The 27,939-nt window shown below is 46.8% G+C and overlaps 11 protein-coding genes across 12 annotated transcripts, besides 4 other annotated features; 2 read left to right on the top strand and 9 right to left on the bottom strand.

Moving 5' to 3' along the window:
* Positions 1 to 94: 94 nt before the first annotated feature.
* Positions 95 to 1,705, bottom strand: TSTA_115170 (zinc knuckle transcription factor (CnjB), putative; the record flags this gene model as incomplete). Its single annotated transcript, XM_002481665.1, has 6 exons — positions 95 to 633; positions 695 to 908; positions 958 to 1,056; positions 1,108 to 1,238; positions 1,292 to 1,509; positions 1,566 to 1,705. The coding sequence occupies 6 exons, from the start codon at positions 1,703 to 1,705 to the stop codon at positions 95 to 97; spliced, it is 1,341 nt and encodes a 446-aa protein (XP_002481710.1).
* Positions 155 to 355: a mobile genetic element.
* Positions 1,287 to 1,445: a mobile genetic element.
* Positions 1,706 to 1,834: 129 nt separating the features above from the next.
* Positions 1,835 to 1,869: a microsatellite.
* A 277-nt stretch (positions 1,870 to 2,146) lies between these two features.
* TSTA_115160 (3-hydroxyacyl-CoA dehyrogenase, putative) lies at positions 2,147 to 3,206 on the bottom strand (the record flags this gene model as incomplete). The annotated part of the gene is made up of 2 exons (XM_002481664.1): positions 2,147 to 2,996; positions 3,050 to 3,206. The coding sequence occupies 2 exons, from the start codon at positions 3,204 to 3,206 to the stop codon at positions 2,185 to 2,187; spliced, it is 969 nt and encodes a 322-aa protein (XP_002481709.1). The 3' UTR covers positions 2,147 to 2,184.
* A 203-nt stretch (positions 3,207 to 3,409) lies between these two features.
* On the bottom strand, positions 3,410 to 4,187 carry TSTA_115150 (GNAT family acetyltransferase, putative; the record flags this gene model as incomplete). Its single annotated transcript, XM_002481663.1, has 2 exons — positions 3,410 to 3,506; positions 3,592 to 4,187. 2 exons carry the CDS (start codon positions 4,185 to 4,187, stop codon positions 3,410 to 3,412), a joined length of 693 nt encoding a protein of 230 aa, XP_002481708.1.
* A 321-nt stretch (positions 4,188 to 4,508) lies between these two features.
* On the bottom strand, positions 4,509 to 5,944 carry TSTA_115140 (actin-related protein ArpA; the record flags this gene model as incomplete). Its single annotated transcript, XM_002481662.1, has 3 exons — positions 4,509 to 4,753; positions 4,807 to 5,121; positions 5,177 to 5,944. The coding sequence occupies 3 exons, from the start codon at positions 5,942 to 5,944 to the stop codon at positions 4,691 to 4,693; spliced, it is 1,146 nt and encodes a 381-aa protein (XP_002481707.1). The 3' UTR covers positions 4,509 to 4,690.
* A 457-nt stretch (positions 5,945 to 6,401) lies between these two features.
* TSTA_115130 (glycosyltransferase family 28, putative) lies at positions 6,402 to 7,405 on the bottom strand. The gene is made up of 3 exons (XM_002481661.1): positions 6,971 to 7,405; positions 6,782 to 6,920; positions 6,402 to 6,734 (listed from the first exon to the last, which is right to left on the bottom strand). Exons 1-3 carry the CDS (start codon positions 7,293 to 7,295, stop codon positions 6,596 to 6,598), a joined length of 603 nt encoding a protein of 200 aa, XP_002481706.1. The 5' UTR covers positions 7,296 to 7,405; the 3' UTR covers positions 6,402 to 6,595.
* Positions 7,406 to 7,559: 154 nt separating this feature from the next.
* TSTA_115120 (37S ribosomal protein Rsm24, putative) lies at positions 7,560 to 9,000 on the top strand. The gene is made up of 2 exons (XM_002481660.1): positions 7,560 to 8,190; positions 8,250 to 9,000. Exons 1-2 carry the CDS (start codon positions 7,599 to 7,601, stop codon positions 8,849 to 8,851), a joined length of 1,194 nt encoding a protein of 397 aa, XP_002481705.1. The 5' UTR covers positions 7,560 to 7,598; the 3' UTR covers positions 8,852 to 9,000.
* Positions 9,001 to 9,583: 583 nt separating this feature from the next.
* Positions 9,584 to 10,904, bottom strand: TSTA_115110 (uncharacterized protein; the record flags this gene model as incomplete). Its single annotated transcript, XM_002481659.1, has 3 exons — positions 9,584 to 10,416; positions 10,481 to 10,562; positions 10,635 to 10,904. The coding sequence occupies 3 exons, from the start codon at positions 10,902 to 10,904 to the stop codon at positions 9,584 to 9,586; spliced, it is 1,185 nt and encodes a 394-aa protein (XP_002481704.1).
* A 1,634-nt stretch (positions 10,905 to 12,538) lies between these two features.
* Positions 12,539 to 17,696, bottom strand: TSTA_115100 (chromatin remodeling complex subunit (Chd3), putative; the record flags this gene model as incomplete). The annotated part of the gene is made up of 3 exons (XM_002481658.1): positions 12,539 to 13,427; positions 13,486 to 17,242; positions 17,301 to 17,696. The coding sequence occupies 3 exons, from the start codon at positions 17,694 to 17,696 to the stop codon at positions 12,787 to 12,789; spliced, it is 4,794 nt and encodes a 1,597-aa protein (XP_002481703.1). The 3' UTR covers positions 12,539 to 12,786.
* Positions 17,697 to 17,849: 153 nt separating this feature from the next.
* TSTA_115090 (RNA methyltransferase, putative) lies at positions 17,850 to 19,590 on the top strand (the record flags this gene model as incomplete). Its single annotated transcript, XM_002481657.1, has 2 exons — positions 17,850 to 17,900; positions 18,031 to 19,590. 2 exons carry the CDS (start codon positions 17,850 to 17,852, stop codon positions 19,588 to 19,590), a joined length of 1,611 nt encoding a protein of 536 aa, XP_002481702.1.
* Positions 19,591 to 19,690: 100 nt separating this feature from the next.
* On the bottom strand, positions 19,691 to 21,582 carry TSTA_115080 (aspartic endopeptidase (AP1), putative). Its single transcript, XM_002481656.1, has 3 exons — positions 20,923 to 21,582; positions 20,002 to 20,862; positions 19,691 to 19,942 (listed from the first exon to the last, which is right to left on the bottom strand). Exons 1-3 carry the CDS (start codon positions 21,265 to 21,267, stop codon positions 19,871 to 19,873), a joined length of 1,278 nt encoding a protein of 425 aa, XP_002481701.1. The 5' UTR covers positions 21,268 to 21,582; the 3' UTR covers positions 19,691 to 19,870.
* Positions 21,370 to 21,400: a microsatellite.
* Positions 21,583 to 23,501: 1,919 nt separating the features above from the next.
* TSTA_115070 (SNF2 family helicase/ATPase, putative) lies at positions 23,502 to 27,421 on the bottom strand (the record flags this gene model as incomplete). 2 transcript variants are annotated; one of them, XM_002481654.1, is made up of 5 exons in its annotated part: positions 23,502 to 23,671; positions 23,755 to 23,900; positions 23,959 to 26,934; positions 26,995 to 27,138; positions 27,302 to 27,421. In XM_002481654.1, 4 exons carry the CDS (start codon positions 27,419 to 27,421, stop codon positions 23,784 to 23,786), a joined length of 3,357 nt encoding a protein of 1,118 aa, XP_002481699.1. In that variant the 3' UTR covers positions 23,502 to 23,671; positions 23,755 to 23,783. The 2 variants fall into 2 exon arrangements, with proteins under 2 accessions (XP_002481699.1, XP_002481700.1); XM_002481655.1 differs by having other exon boundaries at positions 23,502 to 23,900.
* Between the last annotated feature and the right edge of the window lie 518 nt (positions 27,422 to 27,939).

Below are 27,939 nucleotides of genomic sequence, written 5' to 3'. Positions count from 1 at the left end.
TCAACATGAAAGGAGATGATATCAAAAAAGAGAAATCTTGCACATAATCTTCCATACTTTTTGGTACACTTGCAGCTGCGCAGACGGCAATCCCCTACCAGGTAAATTCGGCTGCAGATACTCCTCCAGCGTTCCAACCGCCATCGCCACCATCCTCCGCCGCTGGCTTGGAGCAACGGCGGTGGGTGTGCCCCATTTCTCCGCAGTTAGTGCACTTCACGCGGGACCAGTCTCGAGGCTTGGGGCAATCACGACCGTAATGGCCAGTCTCATCACAGTTGTTACACGTGATCAGATCCATGTTCTGAGGCTGGTCGCAATCACGCGAGAGATGATCCTCAGCACCACACTTACGACAAGCCTTAGCAACTTTGGACGCAGATGGGCAGTCTTTCGCGAAATGGCCAGTATCGTTGCAACGGCGGCACTCGACGTTGTCCATATTAGGAGGCTCAGTGCACTCCGCAGCCTTGTGATCGCTAGCACCGCAGTTGCGGCAGCCGAACTTGCTCTTGCGTGGCTGAGTGCAGTCACGAGCACGATGTCCAACCTCAGAGCAATTGACACATTTGATCTCGACACGTTCGAACTCTACACGCTCCTGTTTGCAGGCCCTGGATATGTGACCCATCTCTATAGTTCGTGTCAGTGCCATGTCAACGCCATTTAATACATTGCCAGGATATCTACTTACCTCCACAATTCGAACATTTGGGGATCATTCGATCATACTCAAAGCCAGCATCAGCAAGACGCTCAAGGTTCTCTTCAGGAGTTGTAGGCCAACGCTCTTTCAAGGTTCCGCGACGGGGGTCAGGACTGAAGAAGAGCTTTACGACGTAGGTGCAGTCCAGTTTTCCCTGGAGGTCAATCAAAGTGTACGCTTCGGATCCTTCCTTTTGCTTTTCCTACACAGTGTCAGCTGGTTGCATGATTTGTAGTTGCTGGTGTACTTACAAGAGCGATCAGGTAGATTTTAGCTCCCTCTGCACGTAGCTGCTTCTCGATGTCGACGAAGGTCTTGGTTGGGTCCGCTTTCATGTACACTTTGAGCGCCTAAATTATTTGTTAGACAGATTCAAGTAACATTCTCGATCAGTGACTTACTTCACGAAAGTCATCAAGGTCGCGCTCGGCATCCGCTTTCTTGATCATGGCCCAAGCCTGTTCAGGGGTTTCGTCTGCAACGCAATTCAAGTCAAACTGACGGTTTTCCTTGCACTCAGCAATCTTATGGCCTAGTTGATGAGAGTCAGCACTATATGCAGATCCCACTGAGGGCAGTACTCGCCCTCCTTGCGGCAGTTCTTGCAAACTTCAGCGGGCTTCTGAGGACATTCCATCGCAGGATGACCTTCTTCATTGCAGATACGGCAAGTGCCTTTGAAGACACGAGGATGAGGGCAGTCAGCTTTGTTATGGCCTTCTTCGCCGCAGTTAAAGCAGCCACCGCCGCCCCCTTGACGAGGTTCAGGGCAGTCACGAACAAAGTGACCAGACTGGCCACAGCTGTAGGATGGTATGAGCAAGACAGCTAGTTATGATAATAGATATTGAGCATTTACTTGCGGCAAGTGTCGTTACGAGGAGGTCCAGCGGAGTCGTACTGTGCTTTCACTGGAGCAAACTCCTTAGAAGGACCAGGAGCATCCCAGTTGTTGTCATCGTTGGCACCTCCATTGGCCTCGGTGTCCCAGTCCCCCATCTGGATCGCGTCAAGATCAGTATATTTGATGGCGAAGACGTACAAGATGGGTTGAGTGATGAAAAGGATGGAAATGACACGGGACGTATGCTGTGTGATAAGAGAAAGAGAGGATGTGTGTGTGTGTGTGAGTGAGAGAGAGAGAGAGAGAGAGAAGAGGAGAGCAACAAGATGGAGGAGAAAGGAGCGGTGGCTCTTCGTATGACGGGCATCCCCGTTTGTTTTGACGCTCACTTAGAAGACGACTCCCACAAAGACAAATGATATACTCAAATTGAGAATAAAATGAAAGAAAAGAAATATGTGAGCCAACTTACCTTGCATGAGATACAGCAAGCACTTGTTCCTCAATGGGATGAGTTGTGAGGTCTGCTGATGTTGAAGAAGAGACAAGAGAGGAGGAAGCAAACAAACAAACAAAAGGGGAAGGCAACCGAGAGTGTCATGTGACAAAGACATTGTCATATCATTCTGCCTAGCTAAGCTCGAGTGATGGCAAGGACCTTCCTCGTCTTTTCATCTCTATCCCTGAGATCCTCGTCGTCCAACACCCCATAAGATTGCTCTACCTGCTGACACAGCGCATCTTCCCACGCAGCCACAGAACCCTCACCCTCTGGCCGCAACGATGGCGTCCCAGCATCATCCCAACAAGCCTGTACTGTACCCCCTACTTTTTTCAGGAGACCCCTGATTCCTTGCTCTTTACCTCCGCCTGCATGGTAACTCCAAAAGGGTCCCCTGACCGCCCAGCGTGGTCCCATGCTCTCTTCAACGATACGATCCACCTCAGCTGCCGTGACAACTCCAGAGTTCACAAGGTGAATTGCCTCTCGGAACAAGGCGAATGATAGACGATTGGCTACGAAGCCAGTGACCTCTTCATGCAGGACAACGGGCGATCTATTGAGTGTCTTCCAATATCCAATGGTCTTATCTATATAGTCTTTCGAAGCATCCTTGTCAGTAGAGATGTTGCGAGGCGGAACGATTTCCAGTACTGGCATGATATGCGGTGGATTGAACGGATGGACAACTAGCAGGCGAGCTGGTTCCTGCATATTGACACCCTGGACAGACGATGGGATGCCAGAAGTGCTCGACCAGAACAAAGCTGTTGATGGAGCTGCCTTTTCGATTTGGGGCCATAGCTTCTGTTTGAAAGATACATTTTCCGGTCCTTGCTCTTGGACTATGTCGACGGATTCTAATGCCGTTGAGAGCGTTGAGGATATGATGAGTTGCTTTGACTCTAGCAGTTGTGGCAAGGATACGTCGGCGCCCACATATTCTGAGTCGGATTAGTGACGATACTCCATCCTATACCTCTGTAGAGCTACACACCTGGTAACGTTGTCTTGACGTAGTCTTCTATATCAGGCCGGGGATCGTGGATGACGACTTGGATTCTCTTGGTAGGATGGGAAAGATGTAGAGCCGCAAAGGAGAGGCCGATTGTCCCGGATCCAACAATGGCAATCCGTAGGTCGAACGAAGTCATGTTGAGTGCTTACAGTAAATATCAGTTGGAAAAAAAGAGCTGTTTACGTAGATGTAATATTGGTGAGATATCTATTGGATATATATAGGCACATCCTTACCTCGGAGTGCGGAGATAATTCCTAGGTAAGAGTGACCCACCTGGAAGCTTTCCCCGTCTACCCGGAGATACAAAAGAAAACATTCCTATCTCCTACCACACTGCTACAGTAGAACCTGGCTATAACGACAGAAAGCGTGCTCCGTATTTCCACTAATATCAGCTTGGATGACTTTGATATGGAACTGAAGAGCATTCAATCTGTTAATAGTCGAATGAATCAATGATATTGGAGTACTCTTCACCCCCAGATCGAACTTACTTCTAGATATATTGACTTGGGCACTGAAAGGCCTCCGGTTCGTTATAGCCAGGTTCTACTGATGCCTCTCCCAGATCCTTCTCAAGCTGCACAAAACACAAATCCGCTGGCAATGCCAAATCACTAAACCTGTCAACAGGGAACGGCGCCGTATCCCCGGTCTTCTGATACCCACGACGGATGTACCAAGCAATCAAAGCCTCGCGTGTCGAAAGCGCATCCAATCCAAACTTCGTCACTCCCCATGTCTTTTGACAATATGCTTCAGCATAGGACAGGATCTCACGTCCAATTCCACCGCGTTGATGATGCTGGTCTACAGCCAACATGGAAAGACGAGCGAGCTCATCGCTGCGCTTGGTGACTTCAAGTGATGCCACGAGAAGTTCCTTGCCACCGTCGCCCCTGGCGAAAGCCATCACAATCGCGCTATCTGGATTCGTGATCCGGGGCATGACCTCGTCAACTTCGATCCGGAAACGGATGTTGAGCTCCATGTCGGCAGTCCAGTCTTGCCGAATGTCAGCGGCGCGGAAAGCGGATTGCACTAGTTGTTCGATTGCGGGTGCATCTTCTGGAGTTGCGGTACGGAATTGGAGGTTGCTTTTTGCAGTAACCATTGTGCTGTGACTTGAGAATGGTAAGAATGTCTTAATGTTTTGGTCTGTGAATGTAGAGATCTCGGGGTTGAACGGACATGATCACCACAAGGCCAGGCTAAATATACCCTAGATTTCGTTCTGTTGGTTTGAGGGATTTTATCGCGCCTTTTGACTAGGTAGTATCGTCTGTTGGGCATCCACACGCCTTTTGATCATTCAGTAAATATAGATAGAACTAAGCCACATCGGGACCGATCCGATCTAGGGAATTATGAGTCGGTTGTACGTGCTCCAAAGATAATAATGATGTTTATACAACAGGAAGCTAAAATTTAGTATCTCCCGTATAAAATATCGAACCTTACACACCAAATGCAAGAAAAAAAAAAGAACAATGGGGTATCACAAGGAGCCCTAGCAGCGCCCCTCCTCAATAAAAATTTGTGAATATATTCCGCTATCACCGTCTACCTCGTTGAACGATGGTTCAGAGTCTCTGATCAATCTCATCGCTCAATTGACTATGCGAACTTGCGGTGTATGATCTCCGGGTCTTCGTGCCATTCATCGGCGCTTACCCACATCTAAGCACCATCAGTTAGTCGCATGCAAAGCCTTGTAGACAGAATGTGATTACCTTTCTAAATGTACTCAAGCCTGCCAAAATACCTCCTCCAATCCATGTAGTGTATTTACGCTCCGCAGGCGCAGAAATACGAATCTTCATATCTTCAACGGCCAGTCTCTTGATCTCTCGCATTAACCGATCGGGGAAATTCTTGCATAACGTCGTGCCTCCTGACAGAACGATGTTGAGATAGAGAGCTTTTCGGAGGTCGAGATCGGTGCGAGTAATTGCATCCTGCACAATTTGGTGAACTCCCGGATACTCCATGCCGATAATCTCGGGGTCGAACAAAATCTCAGGAGCACGATAACGTTCTTGGCCAATCTAAAGAATAAGTAAGTAACAACATCCAGCATCTCGAGCACGTTCACAATCTTACCTTCATCTTGTGTCCGTCCGGAAGAACGTATTCAACAGTTTTGGACTCAGACTTGTGATAGCTATTGATCCATTCCTTCTCTTCCTTCTTCGGATCCAATGACACATAGCAAACCTTTTCTTTGATCATGCGCACCACCTCCTTCTCAGCGCTCGTATGCAGAACATAGCCATTCTTTCGCAACAACAATTGCATTTGTTCCGTCACATCTCGTCCAGCAACATCTATTCTTCGAATACTGTTTGGTACCGCAAATCCTTCATACACGGGTACCGCATGTGACACGCCATCGCCCGAGTCCAACACCACACCGGTCGTTCGACCAGAAGCATAGAGCGAAAGTACCGCTTGAATCGAGGTGTAAAGAGCTGGAATATTAAACGTTTCAAACATTATCTGGGCCGCAATATCTCTGTTTTTCCTGGGATTCAACGGCGGCTCAGTCAAGAGCACCGGATGCTCTTCGGGCAGTGTCTTCAGTTCGCTCTCATACACGTGGTGCCATATTTTCTCCATGTCATCCCAGTCCGTAACAATGCCGTGTTCTAAGGGGTACCGAATCTTGAGAAGCCCTCTCAAGTCCTGTGCCTTTTGCCCAATGAAAACATCACCCTCTAGACCACCTGCCATAACTCGCGGGTGTTTGGGTCGGCCGACGAATGACGGAAAATAACATGATGGGATTTCTTCGCCAGCGAATCCGGCTCGTATCGTGCCGCTGCCATTATCTATGACAATAGGAACGTTGTGTAGGCTCGCGTCCGTCATTCTGGTTGTGTTGGTCGTGTCGATTTTGTTTCGATAAACAAAGATGTGATGCGCAGGCGGGACGTGTCAATTCGCGAAGTCGTCACTGATCATGCAGAGACCAAGTAGCACAATTGAACCACAGAGTATATCAAAAATTGAAAGAGAAGAAATGCAAAAAACGCGAAGAGAAATGAAAGACCGTGACGGCTCCGTGGTGGTCCTGACGAGAAAGTTGAAGTGATTTATTGTTTCTACGGAGGAGCGGTTCTTCCCCTGTCCGCGCCTCAACATCGAAAAAGGAGCTTGGGCCAACACAAAGAACACATCAACATTTATCAACGTGCTTTACTCGACGATATACCTTGTATTGGCCCGACATATAACAATAACATTGTATTTGCTACTTCCGTTGGAAATTACTCGATGCATTTATATAATAAAACTATACTCTGATCGTTAAGATACAGCCAATGAGACTAATAGGATACACCTTTCTCAGGCAACGAGCAACCGCCCCTACGCATATAGTGCTTATCACTCATCATCTAAGACGGTAAATAAATACACATCCTAACACGTTGCTGGATCGTGCGTGCCCGAGGTCGGATTTTCGGTTCGAGTAGAGCGAGCAAGTTGAGGCAATTTCTCCTCGTTCACACCGTATCGCACTCAATCTAGGAATCCCATCTCTTCCTCCACAACTCCGGCCAAGCCCCTGCTATCTTTGAGTTCCCCTCTATCCTTTGATGGCCAGCTCCGTAAAGTACTGCGAAGTTTTTCTGCTTTCGGCACAGATTCTGCCAGTCGGCTACACTTTGTTAGGGATCGGTGTTCCAATTTCGGAAAGTCACTTACTTTAGGTTACCGGCAACAGCCCAGCCGTTCTTCGCAATCTGTCGGGTGAGGTCTTCTTGGTGGTTGTCTTGGAGTGCTGGATTGGGCACTACCACCAGAGGGACACCGATACGTAGAGCTTCCATGATAGAGCCGGACCCTGATAAAAGGTCAACAGACGCTTTGACAAAGGAGACGAGACAGTTTTACCCGCATGGCTGAGTATTATTCCCTCAGCAATATGCTGAGATTCATTTGCCTTGGTGGAGCGCATTTCCTGGACAAGTCCGTCCTTCTTGAAACCAAATCCCTGAATATCCAAATCATATCGCCCAGGGCTTCCGGGAGGGTTATTCTTGATAAATGTATCAAAAATCTCCTGGCCCTCTTTGCCGTACTGAATCAAAAGCGCGGTATATCCATGCTTCTTGAGCGCCTCAAGAAAAGGTTGGGCTAAGACATTTGAGAGTAGAGTATCGAAAGGTGCCGTAGCTCCAATAGTCACAAAACACACTTTGCGTGATGGATGAGTCATATTCGCAATTTCAACAAATTTATTAATCAAGACATCTTCAAGATAAATGCATGCAATACTGAGATAAGTATGCAGTCAACTATATAAAATGGTTGAACATTGGAGGAAGTGATGTAGTTAAGTTAGTCAAAGCGGTCTTGCTTACATTATTCCTCGAATGACACGCTAAACCTGAAAAGTAAGCAAATACTAACTATTTACGGTTAGTTCTTTTATTAGCGCATAATCTTCCCCGATGGGCCAGAAATAATTGCTCGAAACATCATCCAAGTTACAACTTTTTCGACTCTGCGCACATCAATCATGTCCGGGACAGCGAAAGCGCTGAGCCGTGCGGCTTTGATGTTATCACAAAGACAGTATGTGAGCATCCCGCAGGTTTTCCACACGCGCACCACGCCAATCCGTCTCCAACAAACCCGGCGTTTCTCCTCGTCGCCCTTTACCTACGTCCCAAAAGATGCCGACGAACCGCGGGATATCGACCTCAAGGATATTGGTGACCTTCCTGAATACTCAGTCGAGAATTTTACCGATGCCGAGAAGTCCATGTACGAATTGATGTCCTCTGAAGAGCGAGCCGTATTTGATGCCGAAAACAAACGCTTCGTCGAGGTGTGGAACGACCCGGCTGTACGACAAGAGCAAATTGACCTGGTTGAACAATCAGCGGCACTAATTGATAGAGAATCAAGAATGCGATTTGAGGATGTGAGAGAGAGAAACCGTGGTTTCTGGGCGGAGGAGGAAGAAGATGAGTTCTCCAATGCGGAGGATGGAGATGATACCTACAATGATGATGAGATCACCTCCATGGCCCACGCGGAGTTGGAATTGCATCGCGAGATCCGAGAATATGCTCGTATCGCGGCATGGGATATGCCATTATTGAGTAGTATGTTATCCCGAAGTACCTCAGTGGTGTTCAGTTACTGATCGTGACTACTTTTTCAGACCTTACCAAGCCATTTGAATTGCCCAAGGAAAACCAAATCCTCCGCTTCCGATACACATCCTACATGGGTGAACAACACCCTGCCGAACACAAGGTTGTTGTGGAACTTAGTTCCAAGGATCTTGTACCGAAACATTTGACGGAGGCACAGCGTCAGACATTCCTCAAACTTGTCGGTCCACGCTACAACCCCGACACAGACATTGTACGCATGTCTTGCGAGAAATTTTCGGCCCGAGCCCAAAACAAACGCTATCTCGGCGATACCATCAAGAATCTTATCAAAGAAGCCAAAGAGGGCGACTCCTTCGCAGATGTACCCCTTGACCTCCGACATCACAAACCAAAAGTTCGATACACGTTCCCCGAATCATGGAAAATGACCGATAACCGGAAGCATCAACTCCTTACGGATCGTGAACTTCGTCTCCAAAGCGAACAGGAACGTAATACTGTCGTGGATGGCAAGGAATCCGTTCTCCATGCAATCCGTACTTTACCAGCTCTGAGCCAACATCCTCAGCTACGTGCTGCAGATGAGAAGGGTGCTGTCAAGGAGACAGTGGCAAGAGGAAAAGTTGGTGCAAGGCCGAGAAGATAGAGTTTTTGTCGTCGTCGCTGCGAGCTATGTATATTCATTTCATGTACCATACCAATCCGCAATTTCAAAATGTTTAGAATATTACATTTCACCGTCCCAGCTCGATTATCTAGCTCTGAACATCGGCTGATGGCTCAGTGTATGCCGACAAAAGTACGAACTGGCATAATATAAATCAACTTCCATACTCCACACCAAGACATTACGAAGACGAGGAAAGATGATAAGGAAATGATACTCATATTTTGACGACTTCTCAAGTATCGACCACTATCTCCCACGTTCTATCATCAACCCCATCAGTCTTTTTGACACCGCAAGCGGACCAACATTCCACCAACTTTGAGCATATCGAAAATTTAGGATGATTCAACATGACGATAGAAAAAAAAAAGTTAAAAGAAAGAATATTAAAATAAGAATATTCGTTAAATCCTTTTGGTGGTTCTTTTTGCGATCCAAAAGGCGAGATGATGAAGAGAAGATAAAGAAATGACAAATATATTTTTTTGGTGTTTTTTGTGGTTTTTGGTAAAGGAAAAGAAAGAGAATGAAACCACGTCCTTAGTCAAGAAAAGAAAAAGAAAATCCGAAATCGTCACTACTGTCATGGCCATGGTCACGTTATCCATCATTCGTGTCAACAGTAAGTTGTCGAGAGAAGAGACCTCATTGAAGAAGAGAGAAAAGGGGTTTACCAATCTTCAATGAGGACGTTCGACATGCATGTCTTCAGATCAAGATCAAGTTTCCATAGCGGTCCTCAGGAAAGGAAGTAGGAAGCAATTCGCTGATGCTCCGATAACCAGGTTCATTAGCATCAATCTTGTCAAGCTCGTCGTTGAAGCTGTTCCAGGTATCATCAGCAGCGTTGAAGTCCCCAACGTAAGTGACGGGGAACTTGTTGTCCTGAGATACCATCTTCACTGTTTGTTCCGAAGTCGACCGAGGGGTTCCTCCCAGGGAGCTGAAGGAATAGAATGAGTTTTCAGTAAGCGTCATGGAGGGGGTTGATTCTTGAGACGTACTATAGTCGTTGTTAGGACCCTTCGATTCAAATAGACGTCGAGAACGCATGGGGAGCCGCTCCGTCGGAGTCTGGGGTGATGCATCATACTTATAGCCAAATGATGCGGTACCAACACGCTCAAAGTCGATGTAATGATTGGCGTTGGGGGGAGTAACGGGGTTCGCGCCGTTTTTCGCGGTGATGACGGTGTTCTTCATCTTGTCGGTGAGATCAGCGATTTCGTGGGAGGCATCCGCAACACGTGCAGCGGTGACAGTTTCTTCATCATTAGAACTCTCAGGCGTAATTGCAGCAACATTAATGTCACTCTTCTTGCCATCAGGGGTGGTGACATTGCCATTGCTCCTGGCAGTCTGATCGACGGGCTCAATGGCTTTCTGGGTACCGCGAGGCTTACGCCAGTTGTTCTGATTGACTCCAGAAGAGCGAAGACTGGGCACTCCAAATTTCTTTTGGTACCATGGTGGAATGTCGTTCAAGCCAACCTTCTTCATGGTTTCCGGGTCCATGGGCATGACATGCTTGTAGATACAGCCTGATAACACACATCACTAAGTAACAACAAACTTGAATTTAGAGTCATCAAGTCAGGGACATACCCTGCTGCTGAAACATGCACTCGCCATGACGGATCCAATAGGAACAGTACTCCTTTTGGCCTTGGCTAGTTTGACCACCATGCTAAGGAAACAAATCAGTCAGTGGCATTTCTCTTGAGCAATGCTTGAGTTGGGAACACAGAATCACACTGACCTTCTTGTCACCGTAGCGGCCTCTGCCCTTGCCAAAGCGGTCATTCTTGCCCTCAGGCGAACCGGAGTCCTTAGAGACGCCAGTGACGACGTAGACGACACCACGGCTTGGGACCTTTCCAACGCTCGTCATACCGCCGGTGTCAGCCATACCCAACTGACGAGGGATGCCATTGATGGTGATCTCAACTGGAAGCTCGTCGAGAGCAATGAGAGGGACGATGGTGTCATTCTCGCGAACGAGGAAGAACTGAGGACGAATTTCAGACATGATGTCGATTCTATCCAGAAATTGAGATTGAATAAAGAGAAATGTGATGTGGAAGAGATAAACAGATGAGACAAGGCGATACAAGATTTGTTCTTGAGACAGAGGAAAATTGGACCAGAGTCTGACAGAAACTATATGGTGTGCAGCTTGACTTTGGGCACCTGTAGATTTGTGGAAGAGAAGACTACGAATCTGTCCCAAGTGATAATAATGAAGAGATCTTTGAGTCAGATACCGTGATGGTATAATGAGTAGAAATTGGATAATCGTGAGAAGAGATGGATAGGATAGAGAGTATGAAAGGAAAGGAGGAAAGTCGAGCTTAAATAGTCGGACTATACAGACAAATCTGGATAAATATGGATTGCTCCTAAAAAACAGAAGAAGCAAAGGAGGCTGGGAGCGGAGAGGAGGGGAAGGATGAGGAAGAGGTCGTGAAAGGGTCGAGACGGGATAAGAAAGGCGGCGACCGAAAAGTTTCTATCATGATCCTCAGCAAACGGTCACTCCCCAGCCTCCAGTACAAATTGAGCAAGTTTTTACAAGATATTTGATTATTATGAAACACTCCTAGCATAGGGCTGCTCCTCCACTGTCTGTTTTTCTTTGTCCTGTTTATTGGTATCTGACACGTGCCATACTGATTTTGATAGGCATTCGCCAAGCTTATCTATTGTATTCTATCAAAAAAGAATAACATAAAGCCCTCATATAACCATAGGTAATGACAGTCAATTGGTCAGTGAGCTGATAGGAGGCTGGGTTGAAGAAGATGGGCGTTTGACAGAGTTACGCCTGGTTCAGGGCTTTTTGAGATCGAGACTCGACATGGCTCAGATATAGGCCCCCCGACCAATCACCGACGTCGACACAGTCCAGTGTATCTTCCTCTACCTACAAACGAAAAGATTCGATGTCTCAGTTGAGATAGCTGACGAATGCTTATTGGCGAATGGCAAATTACAGTTCAAGATGGATGATCAGGGTCCTTGAAGAGCACAGAAAAACACATGCTTCCCATGTGGTGATATCAAAGAGTTTAGTACTGATAACACAGACACTTTATCTCTCCTTGAACGTCAAACATTAGGCATCATTGCCTTGTTTATACAATGGAGGCTCTGCATATATAGAATTATGCATCTACATAGCGAGAATATGAGTCTTAACGAGTCAAAGAAGATTTTTCCAGCACAAAACATCAGATTCTAGCTGATCCTCTCTTTCACAAGAATATTGAAAGAAAATCTGAGCCCAACCATCCATTTTGTAAGAAATCAGAGAATGATGCGATTAAATTAAAGTAGATGCCAAGCCCTAGAATTCCCATGGGTTTATTGTTCTGCAGCCTGCATGCACGAGCGGGAAGCTCCACAGGGGGAGATCACTTTAGCTTTCACGGTTGAACTTAAAGTTCTCACAGGCCGATTCCTTTTTGACATTCTATTATAAGCACATTTCATAGAGAATAAGCTAGATTCATTAAAGCAGCAATGAAGCAATTTAATTATAATACAAGCAAAAGCATACGTAGCAACTGCATATACCTGAAATCTATCCGGGAGTTAATAGGCACCTAGGTGATCTCTCGCTTTATTCAAGAGAACAAGAAGTATGGAGGGGTTATCCATGTAGCAAGGTAGCCTGGGTATTCTATTACTATACTGCATTGGCATATTGAATTTTGACCTCTAACATCATAAGGAATTATTTCGCTTAATAGTACGTTCCATCAGAAATACCATAAAAGACCAATCGACCGCCCTTCAATCATAAAAAAATCAAACATGCTTTTCGCATAAGATACGCAAGAAAACGCAAGAAACCTAATCGATTGCATTGAAGCACATGATCACAAAACACGAATGGGTCCCAGAAATTCTCATGGCGGAGGTAAAGGCCGGGGCATTTTGAAGCCATTAGACGGTGGCAGAGACTGCGGTGGAGGGGCTGGTGGATAAGGCGCATTTGGAGGTATGTTAAAGCTGGACGAGGGGGTAGGGGCGACGCTAGGGTAGGGACTCGAATACGGATTGCTGGCTGAAGGGGGAGGGTACGCTGGGTAGGGAAGTTGACCGTAAACAGGGGGAAAAAGGCCAAAAACTCTGCCATCCGGTGCGATGGAATGACTAGTGTTGGGTTGAGGAGGCATGGAAAAATCACCCGATGTAAATCTATTTCGGTCGGCTTTTGCTTTCTCCCTTTTGACGGTGCAGAGATAGTGCCTGGCGGAATCCACAAGCCACTTTGGCTCGGTGCTCTGCCTTAAAGACTGGAGCATTGACAAAATTTGCTCTTCCGAATTGAGATGAGGGCATACCCGCTGATAGCCAAGATGAGCAATTCCGCAAAGCGCACAGTGTTCCACACCAGCGAGCTTCAATGGACAATAGCCGACGGGATGTATCTGATTGCAGGCAAGACATGGAAGCAACCGATCAACAGGTCTATTAGGCTGGCCTGCATTTCCATTTGTGGGGTCCGGCGTGGGCTTGTTGGGGTCGACGCGTTTGAATGGACGAGCTATAGATGAGTAAAGTTAGCACAATTCAATATCATTATAGTACTGTGAAGGTCTTACCTTTGGCCTTTTTGACTTGCTCAAATTCGAGTAACGCTCCCTCGTCATCGCTCTCGGATGACGCTTCCTTGGCGCGAAATTCATCGTCGCTTTCAGCCTGGACCATGGCTCGTTTAGTACCTCCAGGAGAAAGTTGTTCATCCTGTTTCTCTTTGGCGGAGTAGTTCACCACAGTTCTCTTTCGTTTCCCTCTTCCAAGTGCTTGTGCGTTTGCCAAAGCTTCCTCGTCCGCTGCCTTTTGTCGCTCAGCAAGAATCTTTTCCCACAAAGTGTTGTTCACTGGCGTAGCTCTATCGGAATCCCCTAATCGGTCTTCAAGTGCAGCGTTGTCATTCGCCCATACTCGCGCGAAACTAAATTGAGATTCAGCGGATGCATCATTCCCAACTTGAGTATTCTCAGCCTGGCTACGATCAAGCAGTTTCTCAACAGACTCCGCGTCATAATGAACATCCCCACTGGTATCGTCCTCAAAAAGAGCCTCCGCGCCATGTCGTAGAATTGATTCCAAGTCCAGCCCTTCGTCTTCGGCCGCATCCATTTTTTCGATAAGAACGTGGTCGAGTGCCATCTTCTTCTTGCCTATCTGCATGATCTTCTCTTCGGCACTTTCGCGAGTCATGAGCTGGAAGACAAGAACTTTCTTCTGCTGTCCAATACGATGTGCGCGAGATAGGGCTTGAATATCTTGATGTGGGTTGAAATCAGGATCCATAATGATGACAGTATCTGCTGTTGCAAGATTAATGCCCACACCACCAGACCTTGTTGATAAGAGAAAAGCAAAGTATGTGGAATCGGGCGCGTTGAACGCATCGATCTTCTTCTGTTTCTCATGAGCGCCCATGGATCCGTCGAGGCGGCAATAAAATAGACCGAGACCGTCTAGGAAGTCCTCAACAATATCTAAGTTGTCGAGAAACTGACTGAAGAGAAGAACTCGGTGACCACGTTCCTTGAGTCTTGGTAGCAACAGCTCAAGCAGTCGAAGTTTTCCTGAAGCTTCCACAAGATTTCTATGCGACAAGGTGGGATTTGATGTACGTTCTTCAATCTGTCTGCTGTATACAAAGGGATGACAGAGGCATTTGCGCAGTTGCATCAAAATATTGCTCAAGCTGTGCCGTTCATTCTGTTTTGTCTGTGCATCTTGGTTGTTTTGGAAGATTGACTTGATCAATTTGCTGTTCTTTGCCAAGATCGATTTGTAAAGCTTCTTCTGCACAACGGACATTGAAACCGGGATGATGATTTGTGCCATTGGTGGAAGAAAAGTGAGAACCTGCGCCTTTGTACGGCGTAAGAAAAAGGGCCGAATAATTGCATGTAGTTCTGGCACATTCTCCTTTGTCAAAGTCTCATATTCCGCCTCCAAGTCTTCAGCATTTTGGGTCGGATCGCAAAACTGAATGAGATTAAACAGCTCCCGAATGTTGTTCTGCAGTGGCGTGCCAGTTAACAGTACCTTGAACGGAAAGTTGATACTGGACAGAGACGAATACAGAAGGTTTTTGTCATTCTTCAATCGCTGACCTTCATCCACAACAAGACCAGCCCAAGGAATACTTGCCAAGACTCTTCGAGCTTTGTCGTCGACCATGGTTTCATAGGACGTCACAAGTATATGGGCTCTGAGATCTCGTGCATTCTTTGGGAACATTTCCAAGTCATGCGCAAGTTTCCGTGCTACAACACTGCCGTAGTATGTAACGACGCAGAGTGACGGTGCCCACCTCTTCACCTCACGACGCCAATTTGGACAAGTCGAATTTGGCACAACAATCAAGAAAGGCCAGCAGCGATGATATTCAATCAATGTCGAGAGAAAAGAGATGATTTGAATTGTTTTGCCGAGTCCCATTTCATCCGCAAGGATGGCGTTTTGCTTTTGGTACCATTTATAGTATAGCCAATTGAGACCATCCAGCTGGTAATCCATGAGTTTGCCTCCAGTCAAACAAGCAGGCTGAGCCTTTTTCACCAGCGTTCGGAAGTCCTGCTCTCGAACTGTTTCAAGATGTTGTTTTAAAGAAGAAGCCTTGGGAACCTTGACATAATCCTTTAAGACCCAGTCCTCATATGCAGCTTTGAAGTCATTCCAGCGTTCTGTTTCTGTTGGCGAAGGCACGGTCTCCCATACGGCATCCTCATAAAGCAGACCCTTGTACTTGACATAGGCTTCCTTGACATCCTTTACCCTTGCAATATCGATTTCTTTTGAGTGTGCGCTGACGGTGTTCGTGTATTTGACGTCGAACACTAGATCAACTCTCAGGTAATCTTCTGGGATGGCATCCTCGGCAGTCATTTGAGGTTTCAGGCCTTTGGGCGACCTGAAAAACACCTTGCGCATGAGGTGGGAACCAGCTCCCCAGATCCAGGAGCCCTCCATCCACGTGGTGCGATAATAGGACTTCTTCTTCCACTTTACCAAGTATTCCTTTTCGACCTCATTCATATCATTAGCGGTATATCCAGGAATGTATGCATCAGCATCGACCGGTCGCCATCCAACAAGAGCTTCAATCTCCCCGGGGGCTGAAATGCAGGTATGACACTGCCATCTCCTGGAGTATTCAGTAAGTCGCACAGTCGCAAGATCGGCATCTGATTCTGAGGTATCCGTGTCCTCTAGGTTTGGGCCGCATATTGGTGGTAGTTCTTTCAGATGGAACGCTCTCTGACAATTGACGCACCGAAACATGACATTATCGACATTGTTGATCAAGTCATCGTTCACTGGTGTAATAGGATCCTCCCCACTGTTCTTCTCGCGCTGTTGCTGTTCTTGTTTGGAATTGAGTCGCTGTCTAAATGGCCGCGAGGCTGCATTTTCTTCGTTACACGCGGTACAATGACCTAGATGTGGTGCATTTGTATCCTTCTTTCGGGCGGTTCCCAAACAGCGACGACACTGTAGTACGAAGTGATCCCAGCCGACTTTGGTCACGAGATGTTCCCGTTGGCTTCGAGGACCCAGACAAGACTTGTGATAGGCGCTTGTGCAGCCCTGGCAGAATACCAGCGGACCTTTCTCACGATCATCTCCTTGGATATCGCAACTATCACATACTTGACGATGACGTTGTCTGAAGGGGTCATCATTTGACAGTCGATAGAACTTTTCCTTGGCTCCTGAAAATCTCTTCTCTGTCTGTGATGCCTCTACCTCAGGTATGTCATCCTCTAGCCTCTCTCTAAGACTGTTTCTGTGAGAGTGACCGGTTCTGGCTGAGGACCGCACACCACGACTGCGGGAATTAGAATTGCTGTCGTCATAGTGATGTTCCTGTATGCGTCTAATGGTACGGGTAGCCTGTCTATCCGAACGTCTCCTCTTCAGCAATACTGTTGTTGAAGTACTGAGGACATCATCGCTTGACTTCTCGTCATTTGAATAAAGTGCAGACCGAGTCACTCTATGCTTAGAGGCCCTGCGCGATCGACGTACTGGTCGGCTATCGGAGTCTTCATCGTCCGTATCATAATATTTACCGCGTGCTTCGCGACGTTTAGAACCTGGCAATCGACTGCATCGGCGCTCTGCGGAGCTGACTAGCACGATTTCATCATCTTCCTCCATATCTTCTTCTTCAAAAGATCTCGAGACTTCTGAACCAGATCCTTTGTAGCTCCCTGATCCATAGTCATTTGTAATAGAGCTTCGAGCTCTTCTAACTTTCGGCGGGCCATTCTGCTTGAAGTTCGCGATAGCTTCCGAACCGTTTTCCAAGGTTCCCACGAAGGTCTCATTTAACTAAAGTGCCATAACGAGTTAAATAGTGTATAATTTCCATCAACATTTATGAAATTACCCATTCCTTCTCTGAACTTGCAAGTTCCACTTCATAAAGTAGGTTACCACCAGCGCGCTTTTGTCCCCAGACCCGCCACGCCGTTGAGTGACCAGGCAAGAACTTGTAATCTCCCGCATTTGACGGTAATGGAGGGACTTCAACGGTAATAGTTTGAAACTTCTTAGGCGTAGAGGTAGATTGCACCACTGGTATTGCTGGGACCGCCGAAATCGAAGGTGAAAGTGAGGTGGAAGTAACGGGTCGCGTCACAGATTTTCGGGGCGGCGACTGAGCATTTCGAATCACAGATCCAATTGTTGCATGTTCAACTGAGGAGAATTGTTGTAGCAAGTCGACAACAAGCTCATCTGCATCCTCAGACCCCGACGAAAAGTCCTTGTCTGATGAAGGCATTTTTGCAGACGATCATATGGGAAATGTCTGAAGTGAATATGTAGAGCGTAGATTTGCTTCGAATTCACCTTCAATCTCGCATCATAGAGCGAAGTTAGATACACCAAGTTTGAAACAGTAGCGTTTATTGATGTTGGATTCTTTCAGAAAGTTATGCTAATTAACGCGGGATCGCGAAACGCGTATCGGAAGATTGTTGACCCGGTCAGCACGCGGCGTACAGGCATTCCCATTGGCTGAACATCTGCTCCATACTTCGAAAATATATTGAAGCAATTTTTGTGCCAGATACTGACCTATTATCGGAGTTCTTTTTCTGTGCTTATCTACACAGAGAGGCACAATGATTACTACTCTAACACATAGATCCTTGAGATTATGCCATAGAGTCAATTTTGCAAGCGAAGTCATATTACGAAACAATTGTCTGCCAGGCACCCGAAATGCATCGCTGACTTCAAATATCGCACGCGCTGCTAGAAAGTCAGCCGCCATCGACGCATCGAGACAGAAATACGATCGTTCTTTAAAGGATGACAGACGCTCCACTGCTTCATCTTTTCGAGAAGACCCCAGGAATAATCGTCCATCTTACGACCGTGATACTCCTGCCAAACGACGCAGTAACAAAGATGAGAAGCGCGATTACACTTTGAACTGGTTGAACAGAGGGAGAGTCTCGAAATCCAGTGGTGAAGGCTATGTGAACTCCCATAAAAAGCTTGGAAAAGGCTCTGGTAATATCAAAAGAAGGCGAGGCAAGGATCACGAGCCGACCGATGCCGTTCCAGAACGAATAAAGACCAACGTACCCGTACCGGCGACAATACCCTATACGACACCCGCATCCGAGTTTATATACGGCTTATCTGCAGTGGACGCGGCTATACGATGTACTCGCCGCAAACTCTACATGCTATACATATACCAAGCCGTTGGGGAGGAACTTAGCCCCGAGAAGATTGCCCTACGCAAATTAGCGCTTGCCCGCGGAATACAAGTCAAGATGGCGTTTGCGGGATGGGACAAGCTACTGGATAAAATGAGTGCAGGCCGTCCACACAATGGAGTCATTCTTGAAGCGTCGCCCATGCCACAAATCCCGGTTACCAGTCTAAGGCCCGTTCCTTCACCCATTGATGATTTTTTTGAAGTTGGTCTGGACAAGCAGTCCGTGGAAGAGGCTGAAGTGAATGGCTCGAGTAACCGCATTGCACGTGTGGAACGATTTGAAGAGGTCGAGAAGTCTCGGTTCCCTCTAGTCATCCTTCTAGATGGCATCCTTGATCCCGGAAATATGGGCGCTGTCATTCGGTCTGCTTATTACCTGGGTGTAGACGCACTCGTTCTGACAGGCCGCAACTCCGCACCCCTGACGCCGGTCACAATCAAAGCCAGTGCAGGCGCCGCTGAGAACATGACAATATTCAAAGCTAAAAGTGAAATTGATTTCATCCGCCGCTCGCGGGAGAACGGTTGGCGCTTTTACGCCGCAGATTCTCCCCAAAACGTCTCTGACCTGGCCGCAACTCATGGCACATTGGCTGATTATACGGCTACAGTTGCTGCCAATGGAAGCAGTCCCAGTGCAAGTCTCCTGACTTCTGCACCAACGGTTCTAATGCTCGGTAACGAAGGAACTGGTCTATTACCTCGCATCAAAGCCCAGGCAGATGGGTACGTCTCTATCCCTGGAGCCCGTATCCGACCCGATTTGGGAATCAATGATGCCGCTCGTGTCGATAGTTTGAATGTCAGTGTTGCGGCGGCGTTGTTGATGGAGATGTTTATGCGCGTTCCTCTTCGAGTTGCGAGTGCTGTGCCAGTGTCTTGGACTGGTTCGGAGAAGGCCACGGAAGATACGACGCCTCCGAAATCCTTCGATTTCGACTAGATCATTAGTGGGTCTGTGTACTATATTTCACCTTTTCTGTATTATACGATTACGCGAAGTGTACATTACGATTCTATCTTGCATATAGACCATAGAATTTGTTGGGGGCATCATAATGATATTATTAATAATCTGAAAATTGATAATTTGAAAGTACTAGAGTTACCCTAATGTTGAGGCGCCGCCAGTGTTAGACGTTCCAGGAACATTAAGGGTATGCTCCAATCAGTAAGGAATCAAATCAATCGTCAACTCGTCACTAACTTGTCGTAGGTATCATTCAAGAGGAAGAGGAAGCGTCAGGATCAGGTCTGGCAACAGCACCGAATCGAGTGTTGCCCACGTCGAAGATCTAGTATACGTCAGCTACGTTAATTCAACAAGATGTATTAAGATGATAAGAGGACATACCGCGTAGATTCCCTTCAACCAGGTGTCGCCTAGGATATCGAAAGGGTTGGAACCACGAGACTGAATACCACCATAGACGTATCCATTACCAGCATCGGCAAAGGCGAGGGCTGACTTATGGACAGCAACCTGAGTATCGCCAACCCCAAAAGTGACGGTAGGAAGCTTGTCGGGGGAGGTGTTGCTAGGGAAGGTGTAACCCTGTTGGGAGCTGTCGTACTTGGATCCTGGAATGGCATCGTAGATGGCCTTAACGGTCTCGTCGTCAACAAGGGCCAAAGTAGTACCTGTATCAGCAATAGCAGTGTTGCCAGAGCGGCTGATAGTCTTGCCGTTCACGGTGGCAGAAGCCGAGTCAAAGGTCCAGAAACCCTGGCTATTGTCGACTTTGGCGTACACGATCTGGTTGCCGGTAGCCTTCACAGTATCCTGGTCAATGTATCCGAACGTGTAGAAAGAATTGTCGCTCTTTACGGCTGCTTCACCCAGGTGGGCAGTGAAGAGCCGTGCATCCGACGGGATCAAGTTTTGAGAGATCAATTCCTGCATTGGAGTCTGAACAGCTTGTGGCTTGACCGTGTTGATTGTGCCGAAAGCTAATCCAAGCAAACCATCCCCCTCTGATTGTTGGAACTGAGCAGAAAGGTCCTTGGCCAGCTCAATAGCCTGGTCCTTGATTTCAATGCCTCCAAGATTGAGGACATCAGTGCCAACATCACCAGAAGCAGAGGAACCATCTCCATAAGAGATCTGCCATATCTGTCCAGAGGTGACTTTCCAAGAGCTAGACTTCGATGGGTCAAAGATAGTATGGTTTGATCCAGAAGATTGGATGCTGGATGGCAATTCAGTGGACCATACCTAGAAGTTGTTAGTTCATATTTTTTACGAGTCAAATTTTCAAAGATGTTCTGGTCGCACCCAAAGATCTGCAGAGCCAGAGTCAAAGTCCAGCTTCAAAGTCTGAGCAGGAGTACCAATGCCAACTTCAGCCAGGTACATAGTATCATTCTGGACATCATCGGCTGGAACATCACCTGTCTGGCCATCTACTTTCTTTTGCAAGGCTCGGTGGACGCGCGCACGACCACCAACGGGTGCGTGGCCGGCAGCGGTGAACTTTCCTTGCTGCTGGATGTGGGTTGCGTGAAAGTACGGGCCATCAAGGGTAGTATCGAATCCATACTTGCGAAGCAGATGGACGTAAGACTTGGTGCCGTTACGTTTGTACTTGGGGTTCAAGAGAACTCTGACTTTGCTAGCCATGGTGTGCAAATGAGATAGTTGTTCCTTGGTGTAATGCTAAAAGAATAGAATTGGACCGGCAATTGCAGTTGAGAATGACGTTTAAGAATGATTGTTTATGATAGAGAAGAGAAGAGGAGAGGAGAAGAGCGGATAAGAAGTGAGGTTTATATGAGCAGAGAGCATAGAAAAGCACCGGTGACTGGAGTTGACACACGGAAAGAAGGTGGGACCTGGGTGTGGCTGCTTGTGTTGATCATAACAAGCTAAATCGAGGTCAAGCTATCCACTCATCGAGGCGCATGACAACGATGCTAAGTGCAACAAGCTTGTCGTCATCACTTGCGCTATCAACAACATATCAAACGCCACTAACAGCAACCTTATCAGTTGACGATGCGAGTGACAACGTCAGCGTCCGCCAATGACAAGTACTAACTATAATGCTTCATGTCTATTTACAACTTTCGGCTAGCGACATTTAAGTTTTAGACGTGGCACGAAGTGCAGATTTATCATGAATCTAAGCAATCAATTACTTACCTAGGCCTTCACTCTGAGACCATGTTTTGGAATCTGGAGTCAAGTTTCACCTTATTGCTGGGAGTATGTAGATACTAGTGGCCAGCGAGTCCCGATATCATTGGAGATGATGAGATGTGCAAGGTACACTACGCCTGATCAGTCGTAGTGGTACGGACTAATGTAATATGATGTAGTATTCTGTATTTATATCGATATACCCAATCAATGATGTAGGAGAACATTAAATTTCCAAGCCACACTCTATTCCTATATCCAATGAGTATCCTCGGCATGGACATTTTTTCATTCAAAATACAAGTCAGAGGATCAGCAGTGAAACACTCATTTCATACAGGAACAATGCCTGCTTGAAATAAGCTTCTATCTGCGGAATAGCGGCCCGCTGCGGGGTATTCTACCAACTTTATCATTGCATTAGTGTAAATTACGGTATTCTCGATACGTATGCATGGCTATCAACTCAGCAGCGCCACAGCCGATACCTCAGATCGATTAAGCATACTTGATGGCCATTTCTGACCATGATATTAACACTTCTTTAGTACGGCTCTGTCTTTGAGATTCCATCTATTCGTCCGACACTTGCAGGTGACTCACTACGTCAGCGACCACACGATCACAGTTAGCCCTAATCTGAGCAGGTGAGAATGGAACAGGTTCTATGGTTATTCTAAAAGCGTATCAGTGAAAAGCAAAACCTTTCCGACGTCTATAGCAGTCATCCAATACTTCTTCAATTGCATGGATGTTTGATTTAGATGGATTGTCTGAAACACCCTGATGTAATAGCTGACGCGGCTTCAACTTAGGACTTCAACTAGGAATAATAAAGCGGTTTAATAACATTGACTTATATGTAGCTATATTAGAAGGTCGTTAAGCATGTGTCCCGACACCAAGCCGATCACTTACTCTTAGATGTGAGGGACCTATAAATAACCAAGGATAAGTTGTCGGAGAGATATCTTGCTAAAATTAGAATGGTGATATATCATATCCGCCTACGACAACTCGAATTACATCAATATTGCTGTTATTTATGCGTATTTTTATGGTAGTGCGATGGGTGATCCCTGAGTACCAGTTGGATGACATCTGTCCTCGTGAGACCTGGAGCCGTGTATCAACTCCCATCAAATTCAAACCTGTCAAGACCTGGCCATGAAACGAATCATGTCACGCTAAAGTCTACCTAGGTGATGTGATCAAGTATTCGAAAACTATGTTTCCAAGGTTGTGCTTTTTTCCAAGGTTTGACTGAGCAGCCCAGACGACACTGAAAGAACTGACGAAGCCTGGCTAGGCATTTCCAACTTGACTGCATCTGAGCTTCATTCTGGTGCTGGGATCAACGACTTTGAGAAACTAATCCCACCAAGCCAAAAATGCCAGCGGGTCTACAGGATTGAAGAGATTGCAGAGGAGAGTAAATTGGTATGCTAGTGAGTGATGACTCAGTATAATCAAGCATCATGTTGAAGCCCAGGAGGATTGAGATGGGCTCTATCCATGATCAGCATTCCATACCTAAGGAATCTTTCGAAGAGGTTGATGAGGAGTGAGGAGAAATCCACTACTTCCTAGGATACTTAGCATGTTTCGTCGGATACATCTGCTCTCCAGTTCATGCAATACCCAGGTACAGTACTCTGTACCCGCCTTGTTCCTAATGAGTAAACCTACCTAGGTGCCTAGGTAAGATGGAGTATGTCGCATTGATATCTGAATAGAATAGAGTATATCTAAATTCTACCTAATAGTTAACTGATTAATATTCTGTCATCATTATCTTTGCAAATAGTCAAGTTGTAGTTCTACAGAATAAACCTCCTCAAAAAACTGAAACGCCGATGTAAACCAACCTGAGCAGGACATTCAGCTAAGATATAGATCGTTCAGCCGAGTCCGAACCATGACGAACAGCAAAATCAACAAATGATACAAACCCCGGGAACACTAAACTTGCACAATATACACCGGATTCTGACTCATCATTTCTTCTTGCTCTTCGATTTACTGCTCTGAACATTGGATGAGACGCTGGCAGCTCTGGATGTGCTTGCAGATGAGCCCTTACTGCCGGCTTTGACGCCCTTTAATTTCTTATTCTGTTCATAGCATGTTAGTATAACGTAAGGGAAAGAGGACATCCTTGGTTAAATTTACCACCGCTGCTCCATTCTTTGATTTCTTCTTGGCGGGCGCTTCGTCTTCATCTTCATCGCCATCCTCTTCCACACGATCGCGATCACGACCGCGGGCTTTGCCGCTCTCTCCATTGGCTTTCGGCTCAGGTTCAAACTCTCGGGCTATGGTATTGAGCAACGTGGTACATCGGCGACTAAGTTCAACTGGTGTACGACTGAGGAAGAACCAATCGAATCGGAATAGAGGGCTCTCTCGAATCTCCTCACGCATTCTCTCGAAGAGTTGAATACCTTCGGTATCATCCTCCTTGCCTAATTTATCAAGCATAACAAGCAGGAATCGGTCTTCCTCCTCGGAGTACACCTTCTTGTTCGTGGTAGATACCGTGTAATTGATCTTAAGTTGCTGTAGTGGAACGCGGTACATATCCAACTTCTTTCGAAGCATTTTCCGCTGGTGTGTATTTTTTCGAAGCTTTTCCTCGCCTTGTTCGATGACGCGGATGTATTTGGGGTAATCATTGATCTCGTCGTAGCGATCCCAAAAAACTTTGGCGTACTCCTTCACTTCCTGAGGAGTCTTGCTATCCACCTCAGTGGCGATACCTTCGTAATCCGTTCGACCAAATTTGGCAGACCCGTTTACGAACTGTTGGAAGTCTCGCCGATTCCAGTGCAGAAAGCCCATTTCGGAAAGTCGGGCCTTTTCGGCCTGTTCTTCTTCAGTTAGGGGTACCGCGTTGTCAATCTCTTGTTGCTCAAGGTCTCGATTAGCTTCACGTTCGCTCAGGTCCTCGTCTGTTCCATCAGCAAGGACAGCTTTGTACCCAATCTCTTTGTGGAAATACGCTGTCTCCTTCTCCTGTAGCTCATGCAGACGTGGGGGAAAGAACTGCCAGTCATGAATGGAAACTTGTTTAGGAGCACGTGGTACTTTGGGCTTGGGGTCAGCGGTACGTCCACCAGTAGCAAGAGCTTGACGATAGTATTTATCGATAGAGTAAAACTGCTCCTTGCGCTCTCGCTTGGCAGGATTGATCCAGCTGATACCGATGTCTTTCTTACGGTTCGTGAAATCCTCACCATTCCATTCATAGGCATTGTCCGAAGTGAACTTCTGAAGATCATCGATTCCGAGCTTTTCGTATTTCTTGTTGAGTTCTGCCGTGCGCTCTTCACCTTTGCGCAAGATTGCGTCGATGTCATCATCAGTCATCTCAGCTCCACCAGTGAGCGTGCCTCCCTGCTTCTTGAACACGTCAGCAGCTCCATGCTGGATCATGCCTAACAATTCATCTTTGGATGCGGCATTCTTTGTCTGTTGCTGAGTACGACCTTGCTGAATGACAAGCTGGTCCAGCCGTAGTTTTTGGGCGGCTCGCTCGAGAACCTTCTCCTCAATGGCATGCTCCGTGACAAATCTAAAGACAACGACCTGTTTCTTCTGACCGATACGGTGAGCGCGATCCATGGCTTGCAAATCCGCTTGTGGGTTCCAATCGCTATCAAAAAGTACGACAATATCTGCAGTGGTAAGATTGATACCGAGACCACCGGCGCGGGTTGTAAGCAAGAAGATGAACTTGTCCGAGCCTTCTCTGTTGTACTCATCAATGGCTGCAATTCGGTCTTCATGAGCCGTCGAACCGTCAATTCGACAATACTTGTGCTCCCGGAAAACGCAGTAATCTTCAAGAATGTCGAGGACACGACTCATCTGGGAGAAAATAAGCACACGGCTTCCTTGTTTCTTCATGCGGTTCAAGATCTTGTCCAAAACAACCATCTTGCCCGAATTGTCGATAAGATGCTCGTCTGTTGTATATGGTGGACCGGGCTCGGCGCCTTCAAAAAGATAAGGATGGTTACAACACTTGCGCAACTGCATCACGATGTTGAGCAACCGGGTCTTCGACTCTCTCTTGCCAGCAGCGCCGTTCACAGCATCGATATCCTTCTCGAGGATTTTCTGGTACCATTTTACCTGCATGTCTGACATACCAACGAATAAGTTGACTTCCTTCTTGGGCAACAAACTTTTCTCAACATCGCTCTTGACTCGGCGTAGCAGAAACGGTCGAAGAACACGGTGCAATTGCTGTACAACAGTGTCCTGGTCAGAGTCCTGATTGGAGAACCATTGATCAAATGCTTCTGAGTCGCCAAAGACATCGGGAAGCAAAAAATTGAGAAGAGCCCAGAGTTCGTGTAAGTTATTTTGTAGAGGCGTTCCGGTAATAAGCAACCGATTGCGGGAGTGGAAGACGCGAATAATTTGAGAAAGTGAAGATTCCTCGTTCTTGATGCGATGCGCTTCGTCGATAATGATATATTCCCAAGCAAGCTTCTTGAAATGGGACTTTTCTTTTAGAATCATTTCGTAGCTGGTAATGCAGACATCGAAATCCTCCTTCTCAAGGCGCTCAGTAATTAGCTCATGGCGTTCCTCCTTGGTTCCCTGCAGGACCATAACGTTGACCTCGGGCGTCCATTTTGCGAACTCCATCTTCCAGTTGTGCAAGGTAGACTTCGGTACTACAACCAGATGTGGTCCGTTGATACCACAGATGTGTCGAAGGTAGCCAAGGAAAGAAATCGTCTGCAAAGTCTTTCCGAGACCCATTTCGTCTGCAAGAATACCCGATATGCCATTCTCGTGAAGCGAAACCAACCAGTTCAAGCCGGCTATTTGGTAGTCTCTCATCTCTCCGTTAATGAAGGCTGGGGACTCGCGGAAGATGGTGGCTGTCTCTCCGCCGCTCTTTTCATCTTTCAAAAGTTCTGCATCTTCTTCCTTTTCAGTACGGCGTCTCCTGTCGCCGCTAGCACCTCCTTTGCGAGAAGACCCCTTAGCCTTGCTAGTTTCATCGGCGTTTTGTCGGTCAATTTCCGCCAAGATCTCTTTAATGCGCGGGTTCGGGTTGGTCTCGATAAAGTGACGGAATAAATCTGTTAAACCTAGGAGATATCGGAATCGCCTAATCGAGTCATCTTCCTAAACAACAGAGAACGATTAGCCTACTGAACTCAATGATTGACTTCCATGCGAACAAACCCTTGACTCGTCTAATCGTCCGTGCTGCTTGCCGAGAACGCTTTTCCTGAGCTGAAAAGCTTCGGACCTCCGTTTGCGTCCATCTGTATGAGTGAGATCGCCTGCAATGCTGCTTGCAGTCGTGTTGGGGTTGGTATCCGAATCCTATAATTCTTATGTCAATCCTGCCGCTCATTCAAATGTTCTTTTCACGGGATATTATCGTATCATACTGTATAATCCGGAGTATCTTGGTAGTCCTACAGTGAGAATAAGATAAGTAAAAGCTCTATAAGTGCTTTGATATATGAAAGCAGAATGGACGTACAGCCATGGGGTAGTCGGGCTCGTCGACAGGAATACGAGCAACAGATTCGTTTCCGTCAGTCATCGGCGTATCCACCTGGGATGAAGTATCCGAGTCCGGAAGGTTGCGTGAGGGCGCCATGGTGGCGGTGGTAGCGCCCTGGAAGCGATGGGATTGAAGACGCTCAAGTTTGCTCAAACTGTAGATCGAGGCTATGTAGCTCTGGCGACCTTGATAATCGCTAGGGGATGAATCGCACAATAAGTTGGCACCAAATTACCTAATCTCAATAGCTGTACGTGCTGCCTGGCGTCCGTTGTAACGAAATGTGAATGAGATGATGAAGAATCGAAGTCATCAGAGATCGCGAAAGGGAAGGCAAATGGGAAATTCCTAGTCCAGGCGCGTAGAAAAGACGCGCTCTGATTGGTAGTTCTGGCTGACTCAGCAACATCCGAGGAACATTGTTTTGCCGAAAATCAGATACCAGATAAAGTTCCATTTGGGATTAGTGCGGGATGCCCTGAATCACGTGGAAGCGGATCGTCTAAGTCACACCAAGAAAAGCGACTAAACTGATTAATCCGGTTGCCATCAACGACTAGTCGGGTCATCTGGTCTGATTATCGACGACGACACTCGACCTGTCGTTGTCTACA

The sequence above is a fragment of the Talaromyces stipitatus genome, genomic scaffold, assembly GCF_000003125.1.
Source record: "Talaromyces stipitatus ATCC 10500 scf_1105507295555 genomic scaffold, whole genome shotgun sequence".
In the NCBI taxonomy this organism is placed as follows: domain Eukaryota; kingdom Fungi; phylum Ascomycota; class Eurotiomycetes; order Eurotiales; family Trichocomaceae; genus Talaromyces; species Talaromyces stipitatus.
Note: the sequence above shows the minus strand (reverse complement) of the source record. Positions and strands in the feature narration are given on the sequence as shown.

Bases quoted from the DNA above. Each gene is read 5' to 3' on its own strand.
- TSTA_115120 (XM_002481660.1), top strand. From the start codon at position 7,599: ATGTCCGGGACAGCGAAAGCGCTGAGCCGTGCGGCTTTGATGTTATCA. The intron at 8,191-8,249 runs GTATGTTATCCC...CTACTTTTTCAG, and splicing joins GGATATGCCATTATTGAGTA to ACCTTACCAAGCCATTTGAA.
- TSTA_115080 (XM_002481656.1), bottom strand. From the start codon at position 21,267: ATGGCTAGCAAAGTCAGAGTTCTCTTGAACCCCAAGTACAAACGTAAC. The intron at 20,863-20,922 runs GTGCGACCAGAA...AACAACTTCTAG, and splicing joins CTGGCTCTGCAGATCTTTGG to GTATGGTCCACTGAATTGCC. The intron at 19,943-20,001 runs GTATGTCCTCTT...GACGTATACTAG, and splicing joins GGTTGAAGGGAATCTACGCG to ATCTTCGACGTGGGCAACAC.
- TSTA_115130 (XM_002481661.1), bottom strand. From the start codon at position 7,295: ATGACTCATCCATCACGCAAAGTGTGTTTTGTGACTATTGGAGCTACG. The intron at 6,921-6,970 runs GTAAAACTGTCT...ACCTTTTATCAG, and splicing joins AATAATACTCAGCCATGCGG to GGTCCGGCTCTATCATGGAA. The intron at 6,735-6,781 runs GTAAGTGACTTT...AACAAAGTGTAG, and splicing joins GCTGTTGCCGGTAACCTAAA to CCGACTGGCAGAATCTGTGC.